The sequence below is a fragment of the Mixophyes fleayi genome, chromosome 6, assembly GCF_038048845.1.
Source record: "Mixophyes fleayi isolate aMixFle1 chromosome 6, aMixFle1.hap1, whole genome shotgun sequence".
In the NCBI taxonomy this organism is placed as follows: Eukaryota; Metazoa; Chordata; class Amphibia; order Anura; family Limnodynastidae; genus Mixophyes; species Mixophyes fleayi.
Genome location: NC_134407.1, coordinates 209856444 through 209870624, shown reverse-complemented (window position 1 = coordinate 209870624; position 14181 = coordinate 209856444). Strand labels below are relative to the sequence as shown.

The 14181-nt window shown below is 43.0% G+C and overlaps 1 protein-coding gene across 1 annotated transcript in view; it reads right to left on the bottom strand.

Annotated features, from left to right (window-relative positions):
• Positions 1–2176: 2176 nt before the first annotated feature.
• Positions 2177–14181, bottom strand: part of LOC142159889 (uncharacterized) — a 29005-nt gene continuing 17000 nt past the window's right edge. The window contains exons 6-10 of the mRNA XM_075214744.1: positions 12827–12926; positions 12359–12435; positions 8404–8491; positions 4897–5699; positions 2177–2320 (exon numbers count right to left, since the gene is read on the bottom strand). Coding sequence (XP_075070845.1) covers positions 5353–5699; positions 8404–8491; positions 12359–12435; positions 12827–12926 — 612 coding nt within the window. The 3' untranslated portion in view covers positions 2177–2320; positions 4897–5352. The remainder of the gene's footprint in view (positions 2321–4896; positions 5700–8403; positions 8492–12358; positions 12436–12826; positions 12927–14181) is intronic.

Here is a 14181-nt window from a genome sequence, read left to right as displayed (position 1 = left end):
GCTATCTGAATATCTTCCCTTGCATTGAGATTAACCCATGTTTTAACTTTTATTTTTATTTTTTCTTCTCTTGCTGCAATGTACTAATTGCTGATTCTTGTGTTTGTTAATGCTATTTTCCAAAATAAAGTTATAAAAAAAAAAAATATCCTCCACCAGGAGACAGAAAAAAGGACTGTATATGGAAAGTCAATCTCCAGGTAAGTCAAATAAACCCTTAAAGGTGTAGATATCACTTTTAAGGTAATAAACCATGTGATCTGGGAGGAAAGAAAACCTGTCATTTATGCCCTTCAAAATCTCTTAAGTCAATGGCTATTATTATTTTTGTTAATCGCAGAAAAGCTGGGCGCTCAATGACTATAGATCCCTATCTAGCATCTAGAATAATAGTTAATTGTGTTATGCAAAAGTGCAATGGCAATGTGTCAAAAACAATTGTTTTGACACATTGCCATTGCAATTATTCTAGATGCTAGATAGGGATATATAGTCAATGAGCGCCCAGCTTTTCTGTGTATTATATTTGTTCTAAGGGAGGGACACCCTTAGCTGGTGCAGCTCTTGTGCAACCTATTAGAGAGCGCGATCCTTTATATGCTAAATTATTCTTTTTGTTGTATTCCACATATACCCATTCTCTTCCCCTTAAAGGGACTATAACCGGAAAAAAAGATTTGCTTGCTTGTCCATAATACACAACAATGAATATACCAGATGGTTTGTTTTTTTTATCCCTCTGTGACTCTTATAAGGAAACGCAGGATATTGTCTGTTAACTCTTTGCCTGCTCTTTTTTTTTTTGGTCCTTTTCTGATATGGCCATACCCCAAATTCATCATCATCATCATTTATTTATATAGCGCCACTAATTCCGCAGCGCTGTACAGAGAACTCACTCACATCAGTCCCTGCCCCATTGGAGCTTACAGTCTAAATTCCCTAATATAGTCTTACACACAGACAAACACAGACAGACAGAGAGGGGGACAGACAGACAGAGACTAGGGTCAATTTTGTTAGCAGCCAATTAACCTACCAGTATGTTTTTGGAGTGTGGGAGGAAACCGGAGCACCTGGAGGAAACCCACACAAACACGGGGAGAACATACAAACTCCACATAGATAAGGCCATGGTTGGGAATTGAACTCATGACCCCAGCGCTGTGAGGCAGAAGTGCTAACCACTAGGCCACTGTGCTGCCCACATCATACCCTTGCCACCAAGCCAAAACTAGGCTGTGCACAATAAAGGGACTAGCACGCCTAAAAAAGATTAAATGACCGACTCCAAGTGGATACATACATTATGGGAAAGAAAAGACAAACAACGGCATATCTACTCTGCAAACAGAGAAGCTGATTCAATTAGCCACGAGGTTCTGTAGTAGCCTCGGTGTATGTGTTCTGCGTGTATTACTGGCAATTACCTAGATGAAAACTTTGCTCTTTTTTGCTGCCACTACATAGGGAATAAGCAAACATTCTTACCTTCAACAGAGACACATCGTGCACCTAAATGAATGGGCCACTTAGTGGCACCATTATAGAACCTAAGGCCTTTGACAACTACTTTTATATTTATACTTCATTTGTTAATATCTACCTTAATCAAATGGAAAAGGAACATTTTAAATATGTGTTTTGAGCTTCTTTAATTTCCCCTAATTTTACTTTTTAGATATTTCACTAAGATTAACGTATATTTGAGATTGATGCTGGTTAGACTTTCACTTAAGTATGTACACAGTAATATGATTATGGTTTTGTGTGACAATTAACGCAATGCAATAAATTAGTTAGGAAAATAACTATTTCTGACAAGCAGATAATAAAAGTACTTTCTAATTTGAATTAATGAGATCATACATTTTAATTATTTACAGTAATTAAGATTTCTCAATTTAAAAGCTATCAAATTAAAATAAAAAAAAATACCATTGTTACAGTAAAATGTATTCAGTTTTGCAATACCGAAACCAGAAAATGCAACAAAAAATATGGAAAGAAAAGAAATGGAAAGATGGGGGAGATAGGACCATATCAAACGAACCTACCCAACTTCCCAAATACATACCATTCTATCTAGAATGTGGTCTCATATGTATAATACTACTAGAGTAAAATACCTCCCATGTTGAGAACACTAAAATGTTTTTTATGCTACAAAAAGATTTTCATCATACTCCTTTCTCCAATGCTTCACATAGATGGATCACTGTTAGTACTGCGTGTTCAGGAGAAACTTTTCTCTCTCTGTGTAAATATACAATTTGAGTGGCCTTAGAAAGCCAGCCCCAATTATGGTATGAATCACCATCTATACACTACAGCAGTGGTTCCCAAACTTTTGCAGTTTGCGGCACCCTTAGAGTCTCCAAATTTTTTCAAGTCACCCCTCCAAAATAATTACTGAGCAGTCCTGTTTTAGAAGTAGTTGGGTCAAAATATTGTAATAAGTATTTAGGTCACGACAGATATACTTATTTAGTTGTATGCAAAAATGCCCCTCTGCATCCAGACACTCTGCCCCTCTGCATCCAGGTACACTGCCCCCTCTGCAACCAGGCACACAGCCCCCTCTGCATCCAGGCACACTGCCCCCTCTGCATCCAGGCACACTGCCCTCTCTCACGTTGCCCCCTCTGCCCTCTGGCCCCTCCTCTGCCCTCTCTCACGCTGTCACCCTCCTCTGCCCTCTCTCACGCTGTCACCCTCCTCTGCCATCTGTCCCCCTCCTCTGCCATCTGTCCCCCTCCTCTGCCATCTGCCCTCCTCCTCTGCACTCTGTCCCCCTCCTCTGCTCTCTGCCCCCCTCCTCTGCCATCTGCCCTTCTCCTCTGCTCTCTGTCCTCCTCCTCTGTCCCCCTCCTCTGCCCTCTGTCCTCCTCCTCTGCTATCTGTCCCTCTCCTCTGCCATCTGTCCTCCTCCTCTGCCATCTGTCCTCCTCCTCTGCCATCTGTCCCCCTCCTCTGCCATCTGCCCTCCTCCTCTGCTCTCTGTCCTCCTCCTCTGCCATCTGTCCCCCTCCTCTGCCATCTATCCTCCTCCTCTGCCATCTGTCCTCCTCCTCTGCCATCTGTCCCCCTCCTCTGCCATCTGCCCTCCTCCTCTGCTCTGTCCTCCTCCTCTGCCATCTGTCCCCTTCCTCTGCCCTCTGTCCCCCTCCTCTGCCATCTGCCCTCCTCCTCTGCTCTCCATCCCCCTCCTTTGCCAACTGTCCTCCTCCTCTGCCATCTGTCCCCCTCCTCTGCCATCTGCCCTCCTCCTCTGCTCTCTGTCCCCCTCCTCTGCTATCTGTCCCCCTCCTCTGCCATCTGTCCCCCTCCTCTGCCATCTGCCCTCCTCCTTTTCTCTCTGTCCCCCTCCTCTGCTATCTGTCCTCCTCCTCTGCCATCTGTCCCTCTCCTTTGCCATCTGCCCTCCTCCTCTGCTCTCTGTCCCCCTCCTCTGCCATCTGTCCCCCTCCTCTGCCATCTGCCCTCCTCCTCTGCTCTCTGTCCCCCTCCTCTGCCATCTGTCCCCCTCCTCTGCCATCTGCCCTCCTCCTCGGCTCTCTGTCCCCCTCCTCTGCCATCTGCCCTCCTCCTCTGCTCTCTGCCCCCCTCCTCTGCCATCTGCCCTCCTCCTCTGCTCTCTGTCCTCCTCCTCTGCCATCTGTCCCCCTCCTCTGTCCCCCTCCTCTGCCCTCTGTCCTCCTCCTCTGCTATCTGTCCCCCTCCTCTGCCATCTGTCCTCCTCCTCTGCCATCTGTCCTCCTCCTCTGCCATCTGTCCCCCTCCTCTGCCATCTGCCCTCCTCCTCTGCTCTCTGTCCTCCTCCTCTGCCATCTGTCCCCCTCCTCTGCCATCTATCCTCCTCCTCTGCCATCTGTCCTCCTCCTCTGCCATCTGTCCCCCTCCTCTGCCATCTGCCCTCCTCCTCTGCTCTCCGTCCCCCTCCTTTGCCAACTGTCCTCCTCCTCTGCCATCTGTCCCCCTCCTCTGCCATCTGCCCTCCTCCTCTGCTCTCTGTCCCCCTCCTCTGCTATCTGTCCCCCTCCTCTGCCATCTGTCCCCCTCCTCTGCCATCTGCCCTCCTCCTTTTCTCTCTGTCCCCCTCCTCTGCTATCTGTCCTCCTCCTCTGCCATCTGTCCCTCTCCTCTGCCATCTGCCCTCCTCCTCTGCTCTCTGTCCCCCTCCTCTGCCATCTGTCCCCCTCCTCTGCCATCTGCCCTCCTCCTCTGCTCTCTGTCCCCCTCCTCTGCTATCTGTCCCCCTCCTCTGCCATCTGTCCCCCTCCTCTGCCATCTGCCCTCCTCCTTTTCTCTCTGTCCCCCTCCTCTGCTATCTGTCCTCCTCCTCTGCCATCTGTCCCTCTCCTCTGCCATCTGCCCTCCTCCTCTACTCTCTGTCCCCCTCCTCTGCCATCTGTCCCCCTCCTCTGCCATCTGCCCTCCTCCTCTGCTCTCTGTCCCCCTCCTCTGCCATCTGTCCCCCTCCTCTGCCATCTGCCCTCCTCCTCGACTCTCTGTCCCCCTCCTCTGCCATCTGCCCTCCTCCTCTGCTCTCTGTCCCCCTCCTCTGCCATCTGTCCCCCTCCTCTGCCATCTGTCCTCCTCCTCTGCCATCTGCCCTCCTTCTCTGCCCCGCGCCAGGCGCCAGCTATAGAAAAAAAGAAAGAGCACAGAAACTTACCAATCCGCGTGGCGCTAGGACCCTGCAGCCTCCTCTCTCGCGCAGCTGTCACTGACGTCGATATTCAGTGACAGCTGCGGGAGTGAGGAGGCTGCTGGGTCCCAGCGCCGCGCTGATTGGTAAGTTTCTGTTTGCTTTCTTTTTTCTAGGGCTGGCCGGTGGCACCCCAGTGACAGCGCCGCGGCACCCCTGGGAGCCACGGCGCACACTTTGGGAACCGTCACACTACAGTATTTCCTCCTCTCTCCTCAGTAATGGTAACTGATTGTTACCATATAATTCTCTATTCTTTGTTGTACTTAAAGAAATAAAATGGTGTAAAATTATGGTTTCTATACTGTGTGAATTTTCTGATGCCTAACAAGATGAGAATTAGTAGTAAAACATTTCCCACATTGAGAACATAAAAACGGTCTCTCTCCTGTGTGAATTCTCTGATGCTTAACAAGATATAATTTTCTCCTAAAACCTTTCCCACAATCAGAACATGAAAATGGTTTTTCACCGGTGTGAATCCTTTGATGTGCTACAAATTCTGATTTCACTAGAAACCGTTTCCCACATTCAGAACATGAAAATGGCTTTTCTCCTGTGTGAATTCGTTCATGTGCAACAAGATTTGCTCTTTGGGTAAAACATTTCCCACATTCAGAACATGTAAATTCTTTGTCTCCTCAATGAATTCGCTGATGTGTTAAAAGACTTGCTCTTTGGGTAAAACACTTCCCACAATCAGAGCACGAAAAAGGTTTCTCTCCTGTATGAATTCTACAGTGCAGAACACAGTTTGATTTCAATCTGAAACATTTTCCACATTCAGGACATGAAAATGGTTTCTCTCCCGTATGTAGTCTAAGATTAAGCTGTGCATTAGAATAAAAACATTTCCCACATTCAGAACATGAAAATGGTTTAATTCCTGTGTGCCTTTTCTGATGTACAAGAAGATTTGATTTCCGTGTAAAATATTTTCCACATTCAGGACATGAAAACAATTTCTCTCCTGGGTTAGCTCTTTGGTCTGAAATGAAATAGGTAAGTAATAAAACATTTCATATATTCAAAACATTGTATTACTAAAACAACATTATAGGAAAAGGAGATTTTACTATTGTGGGCACAAACCTATCATGAATATTGCCACCCAAGACCACATACATACCAATTAAAACACACAATTTGCCTCCAGATACTCATACACTAGCTACAGGAAGAACTCCACCCAGCTCAAAACTCCTCACCTTTTCTCCCCAATCACGCACCCAAAACCATGGTCCGAATCGCATAATCATCTGACCTGCTCCACAATCCTTACTCTTTATTGCACTACCTGTTCCTAAAACCCTGAGATAACTGCAACCAAACCCTTTAAAAGTCCTAAATGAGCATAATGCACCTTGTGTTTTTAATAATATTTTTGGTAAAAATATTTGTTCTTGTTTTTAGTGGAAGTAAGTACCAGGAGAAGGTGGTGTCAATGTATGTTTACCTCAAGTGAATTGAGTTACAAGTCCCCTTCATGGGTCAGTGTGGGAAAAAAAGAAACTAGAAGCTATGTACAGCTGAACCAGCACTCTCATAAATTGTTTGTGATGAAAAGTATACAGTGGAAAGTGTTATATCCCCCATTATGATTTTAGGGTCCTTAGAGGGAATCTAGAATGAATTGAGCATTGGTCCTGTAATTGAAACCTGGTCTGTATCGAGTATGGAGCCTGAAGACAGTGAACAGCCACCCCACTGATGGTTCAAGTAACCTGTGCTGATACAAGGGCACATGAAGTTCTATTCTTTCCCCCAAATATCCATCTTTGTGTGGATATGAGCTTGTTAGTTTGAAAAGGGTTTGGTGAAATCTGAAACCTTTGATTCTCAATTGGATGTAGTCCTGGCCTAAATAGGTTTAAAAGTAGTGAATCGAAGGTATGGATAGACCAGTGTTCTGAACTGTCCTTTTCGCTGATTAGCTCAGCTCCTACAAATGGACAGCACCTTGGAGAACGAGGACTAACCAGGAAAAAGTTGAATTATGCTAGCCGTTAATTTATTTTCCTCAAAATACTCAATGGCAGCCATCACAATGGGTAGATGACCACTGAGGCCATAGCCACTCGTTATTTCAAAGTGGTTCCAGATGAAGTATAAAGATTCTTAGAACAACTCTCCATCTCACTATCCATGGGACCATCATCACTGAATGGATACATCCGTTCTTATCTCTTCAAGTTAGACTGACGAATGTACACCTGTGCCCAGTTTTAATGAATAAGTTCTTTCACCACTTTATGTACAGGGAAACCTCTACCCTATTTATTGGGATCTTCAAAAATAGTTTTATGAGTCTCTTGGTTCTCGGGCATACACCACTATTTATAAGCTCCTCTTTTCTTCCACTGTCTACTGCCAAGCCACCATGTCATTTCCCCAAGGCTATTTAAGGCAGCTGAGGCTGCAATATGTGCCAGATCTTCAAGTCTATGCTAGTTGTGCTATCCTGACTGGCTCCTGTTCCAGTGTGTGCTGGGTATTATCTTCTATTCCAGCGTGTTCCTGGTAGCATATTTCTGGCATCAACAAAAATCCGGTGTATTCCTGGTATCTTCATCTATCCATTATTATAATCTCCAGTCATCTTATATCTGCTCTTGGTTACATTTACCTGCCAGTCATGTCTGGTACCTGTATGGAGGACTGCAGTCTGGGTAGGTATGGCAGCAAAGACCATAACTCCTTGTGGTACCTCTCACATAATACTCCAAGCCTTCACTAAAGGCAGTGGCAACCTAGACTGACTGATTTGAGTAACTATGTGCCCCTGACAGGTATATTCAACCAAAGGAAAGAGCTACATCTAATTAGACTTTCAGCAGAAAAAAAGCATGTGCATAATTTTCTGAAGAAATATAATTTGTTTGCAATTTTATTTTACAAATGCACAAAATGGCAGGCGTTTTCGTAAGGCAATTAGCCTATGAGCGCCCGGGATTGGGACATTGGTGGCAGCAGTGGGATCGCCCAGTAAATGTATGATGATGATGATGATGATGATGATGAATGGACAGGGGGCTGAAACAATGGTAAGAAAACAAAGTAGGCCCATCCAGAGAAAGACGACTGAACATGGACAATATTGCTTTGTGCAATGCATATAGTAACAAGACCATATAATGAGGGGCCCATATAAAGGTCTGAAAAGGAAATTTATCAAAACAAGATAGTTATGGATGTCAGTGTACAAGATAATCACATGATCATTTCCATGTCAGTGGAATGATGACCACCACAGCTAAGAAGAAGGGCAGATAGACACAACCCACGGGATGACTAATAAAGTGGATTGTCCGCCTGGATAGTCGCAGTGAAGAAGAAGATCCAAAAAATAATTGCTGTCTATTTACACCATAATCCTGGATGACTATTACCATACCACTGCTATTCTGTATTGGCTCTCTCTGTATAGACTGTCCTTACTATAACCTACTGTGAACGCTGCTAGAAAACTCATGCACCTCATACACCAACACAGCCTCAATATGTAACTATATAGCCTCATCTACCTCTTTACATGTTTAATCTCATCCCTAATTGTCTGCCAAGCCACACGCTGCACCGGTCCTAAGTGCTGCTGTTTGTCCCTCGCTTGTTACCTCTTCTCGCGCACATCTGCTGGATGTCTTTAGGTCTAAATAAGCGACTCTTTTCTGTATGTAGTGATTATTACTCACCTGTGCCGATATCTGTAGGAATTTCCTCCTTAATCTTTACACACGTCTCATCTCCAATATCAACTATTACAACATTCAGGTTTCCATCCTAACAATACACATAACAATAAAATGAATAAATGCATATAATGTGATATGATTTTTCTGTAATACATTTTGTAATACATTATTCTAATACTGGAGATGGAGTAGACTGCATTCAAAGAGTAAACCATTTTAATTGGATACCTATGATGTTCTTATTACCATGACCTCTCTGGCTACAGGTAATGTTATTTTCACATAGTTAGTGCAATTCTACAAATCTACCCCAAAATATATTCATCAAGCAATATATACCAATTTGTTTTACATTTATAGGGAATAGTGCATGTGCTAACACTCGTAAGTTTATACGACAGACACTTAGTAACACATTATCTTATATACATTTCAGAGAGCTGATATGTGTTTTGCAGTTGTGGCCAAAAATAGTGGCACTTTTGCACTTTTTTTTTTTTAAATAACTGAGTTTCCTCTAAACATAAATTGAAATTATCAACAGTATTTGGTCTCCACAATTCTTTCTCTGATAATATTACACAACCTTTTGTTTTTTAATCTGAGGGGTAAATGTATGAAGCTGCGAGTTTCCGGTAGGGTTAAAAAGTGGTGATGTTGCCTACAGCAACCAGATTCTAGTTATCATTTATTTAGTACATTCTACAAAATGATAGCTAGAATCTGATTGGTTGCTTTAGGCAACATCTCCACTTTTCAAACCCGCCAGAAACTCGCAGCTTCATACATTTAGCCTTGAATGTTGTGTATCCTTTTAAATCGCAAAATGAAAAGGAATGGCATTGACAAAATTATTGACACCCTAGACTTAATATTTCGTAGCACAGGCTTTGGTCAAAATAACTGTAATCACCATTTCCTATAGCCATGGATAAGATTGCTGTACCTCTCCATCCAGATTTCAAGAATGCCTTCTCCCAACTGCTATTATCAGATCTCTCCACGTGTGATCTATGGGATTTAGATCTAAACTCATTGCTGAACACTTCAGAACAATCCAGTGTCTTGTGTCTTTAACAAATCCTGCGTGTTTGGGGTCATTGTCCTGCTGGAAGACCCATGACCTTCAGAGGAGACCCAGGGCTTATGTCAATCTCTCTCTCTCTCAGCAGTGGGGCCCTTCTTTCATCGAGTTGGTGAACGATAGTGCAAGTTGAAACTGTTGTACCTTATGTCTGAAGGTCGGTTTCAATCTTTTGCCAGTTAAATGAGGTGCTTTTACCATTTAAACAACCTGCACTGCAATCGTCAACCATGTTTTCTCTTGCAGCCACGTCCAGGGAGGTGGATTACAGTGCCATGGATCCTAAGCTTCCATATAATATTAAGTACAGATAAGGTGGAAACCAGAACATCAAGGTCTCTGCAGATTGATTTGGAACCTTGAGACTGTCCGTGCTTGGTTACAAATCTTCTATCTGATCTCCTCAGACAATTCTCTGGCTTTCTTATCTCCATGCTCATTACAGTACACACAGTGACACGAAATAGGAGAATGAGTCCTTTTCTCTATTCATGCTCGATTAACGAGTCATGGTTATATTGCAGGCACCTGCTACTTACCACTGGAGAGTTCAGCTCCAAAGTGAAGGAGAATCACCTGCTTGAAATGTAATTATTTCTAAATAATTCTAGTAGGTGTCAAATAATTTTGTCCAGCTCATTTAAGGATGTCTGTGTGGATTAAACTACGTTTTAGTATTTTTTTCAGTTCTTTATGTTTTATTTTATAGCAAACCAAAGAAATACATATGTGGATACCAAAATATTTATTAATTTTAACAATTTTGTGGAAAAAATGGGGCATTATTACAAATAACTGCATGGGAGCCAATAATTGTGGCCACAACTGTATGTAATCTAGGGAATCTCTCTCATACAAGTGAACCCACTAAAGACATCTCCTAAATATGAAAGTGGGTCCAGTCCTTTATAGCACAGATCTACCACTATTTCAAATACACAGGAACAAAGAGTAACCATTGATAGCTCCCTTCCAATAAGGAGTGTGGGGGGTGTAGAAAGAAAATTCTACCAGCCGTAAACCAGGCGGTAAATCTAAGTACAATGGGAAGGAGCAATGTTCCCTCTAAGCTGGATTATTAAAAGCTGATTCTAATAAGAAGTCCGGTACAAAAATTGAATTGAGAATCTGCTGTTCAGTGCAATATCATTTCTGGATTGCTCTAGTGCATAAAACACCGTTTGGTGGGTCACCTATGTTATAAAATAAATCTACAGTCATTAGTTAATATGATGATTAGCACACAATATTAAAGTAGCTATTGTGCTTCAATCTCTTACAGGACCTACCCCGTCAATGAAGCCCTCCTCCTAGGGAGCAACCAAATATTTAAATCCAACAAAGCAGAAAAACTGAGCAAACATAAACACGTCTACCCTCAACTGCACTGGTTGTATTTATCATGGCATGGATGTGTATTTACACTGTTTCCCTGATCAGATAAGTCCTCTAGTTCAGCACTGCTTCTCTCTCTGCTGCTACCGCAGAATCGGTGGACGTTGTGCAAGTAATACTGTGTAGTTTAGCCTTTAAGTTGTATCTCTGATTAAATCTATTCATTTCGTAACCCTAACTGTTCACAAGATAGGTCATTGGTGCGGACGAGCATATTATTTGATTGATTTCACCTTAAGCAAAGCAGAGGGTGGTTTTCATGACTAGTACATTTTTATGACTGCATCAGTTCCCCGTGTGAATTTATATGTGAAGTCTAAGAAGTCAGAGTATAATACATTAGGAGCATATATAAGGATAAGAGAGAAGATGACTTGGAAGCTAATGAAAGTGTATATTCTTCACGCAAGGTGAATGGCTGATGTAATGTATGAAACAGCGACTTCCTTTGTGGCAGACCTATCCAAATAATACATAACAACACAATAGATCAGTTTTTATTTTGAACTATGTAAACTCTGCATTAGACACAGTGGGGCTGATTCCATTCTCCTCCATGTGCCGCAGAGAGCCTACAGAGCAGTCAGGGGGGCACTCCACGGCAATGCAACTTTGCAGAGTTTGCCTCACACCCCAGGAATATCTGCAATGTTGGGATGACGTAAGGAGGTACATTGCACTGAATAGAACCCCTCCCAAAAAATAAATACTAATTTCTGATGTCACGACTCATATGGGAAGTGTGGCCATCAGCCTAAACGCAGTTAAAAGCACGTGGGTGAGTGATTAGGTATTTAGCCTATGGGCTGCTTCTATCTGTTAACCAATAAGGCAGAGGAGGGGGGTGGGTTAGTTTTATATAGGTGAAGTTCTCCACCATTTCCCCCTCTCTGCTTCCGGATTCCTCCCGCCCACCCGGCAGTTATTAGGTTTGTGGATATATGGTTCCTTCTAGGTGGGAGAACAGTGCAGTCGGTAAGTTTGCATATGGTGCTTGGGTTATCTCGTCATAGGTCACTACTCCCCCTTTTGGATTGTGTTGTCATCACGTGTGGTGGGTCCAGTGAGTGGGACTCTGGGCCAGTATGTTGAATATTTTACTGGCGGTTATAAGGGGGGTGTAGTCTTGCCGTTGGACAAGATATTTCGCACCGGCCAATAGATAAGGTATGATCCTGGGTTGGTGGTACAATGGTCTGACCTTTCCACCGTTATTGGTTTTGTGTTTGCTGACTGCCCTGCTCTCGTCCGCCTTTCAGCCCCTTTAGTTTAATATTAGTCATTTAATAAATAATATTTTATGCCAACGTTAATCTGGTGTCCGTGTCTTTATTGGTTTTCCTATGGTATTATGGTAAACACTAAGAACTTCCACAATTTAGAACAGTTTACATCCCCTTATAAGATAAACAAATTAATAGAAAAAAAATTATAGAACATTCTAAAAAAAGAATGCACTGAATGTGCTGCCGATACCTGTATGTGTTTATCCAGTTTGGTATTGTCCTTTGTACAATTCTGTGAAGACGAAGCATTTCTGTCACTGGATCCCCCTGTAGGAAACACAAACCGAGTGACTGAATACACTGTATATTCTGCAACAGGCCTAACCAACCTGTGGCTCTCCAGGAGTTGTGAAACTACAAACCCCAACATGCTTTGTCAGTTGATAGTTATCCAATAACTGGCAAGGTATGCTGGGACTTGTAGTTTTACACCTAGAGAACCACAGGTTGACCAGGCCTGTTCTACACACGTGTTTGTGCTCCAACACTGTTGCCTTGTGTTATGTAAAGTCATGTTATGATTCAGTGTGTGTGTATGTGTGTGTGTGTAACGCTATCAAAAAGGCTGAATAGAAGGTGGAGTATAACAGACTAATGTAGTGGCAGAACAAGGAGAATATGAATATGAATCTTTTCTGTATTAGTGATTATTACTTACCTGTGCTGATATCTGTAGGAATTTCCTCCTCCTTAATCTTCATTAACAAATTTTCTCCTTTTATCACAGGATCAATTACCACAACCTTCAGGTTTTCCTCCTAAAAACACACAGACTAATATCAATACATTGCAATAATGTCTACTGAGTACCTGAGTCATTAAGGAGAGCATAGCATAACGAAGGAGTAACTTAGCACCTGGGCAAAACCATGTTGCATTGGAGGGGGAGGTAAATTTAAAATGTGGGGACAGATTTATAGTTGGGGTAGGACATGTCCTAGAATAAATTTAAATGTCAGTGTAAAAATAAAGCTATCAAGTATTTGTGTGCTAGATAAAAAAAAACAGCCAGTATTTATCATATGTGCAAAAATAATAAACTAATTTGCATCCCTTGCATTGTGACATGGTTTGTCCCAGAGAACATTTACTTATTTTTTTTGCCCTAGTCTCCTTAATGACTCAGGCCCTGAATGTGTAACTAAATGGTTCCATTACTTGTTGAGTGACAGGCATTGTATTACGGAGATTGGGATGGTGATCCTCACACTTTTTCAAACCCTCTGCCCCCTTAATATAACCTGCGTAACTTCTCTCATATAGTAAATGGGTTGGGGGAATGACCTGATCCTTGGAACCCACCCTATAACCTGAAGCTGGGAGACGATTGAGCTGCAGACAGCTAATTGTCACTTCAGCAATGGTGTAACTCTTAGGAAAGTATTATCAGTTTAGTCCATTTCCATAGAGTTCTACGGAGTTCCAGTCTGTGAGAAACAGTATGAGCCGGCTACCAACCTCGGGTAATTGGGAATTCTGAGTGTGTTTCCTGCACACAGGGAGGCAGAATATATTAAGAGGCCATTGTTCAGAAGTAGACAACTGTTATAAATGGGGCCTGAGTCATTAAGGAAAGTAAGGCAAAAAAGGAGTAAATGTTCTCCAGGACAAACCATGTTACAGTGCAAGGGGTGCAGATTAGTTTATTATTTTGCACATAAGTTAAATACTGGCTGTTTTTTCATGTAGCACACAAATACTTGATAACTTTATTTGTACACAGACATTTAAAGTTGGTCTAGGACATGTCCTACCCCAACTATAAATCTGTCCCCACATTGTAAATTTACCTCCCTCTTGTAACGGATTTACTGGATTCTCTACTAACCTTGATTAACGCTGGCTTACCTGAGGTGCGGAGTCTAACAATCTCCCCGGTATTCACCAAGAACCGCCGCAAGGCGGGATGGGCTTTGCTGCCAGGAGTCGCAGGTCGCGGTCCTCAGGTTTGCCCCAAGGTGTAGTACAGCGGAGCAGGAGCAAGATGAGAATAGTCGGACAGGCCGGGTCGGT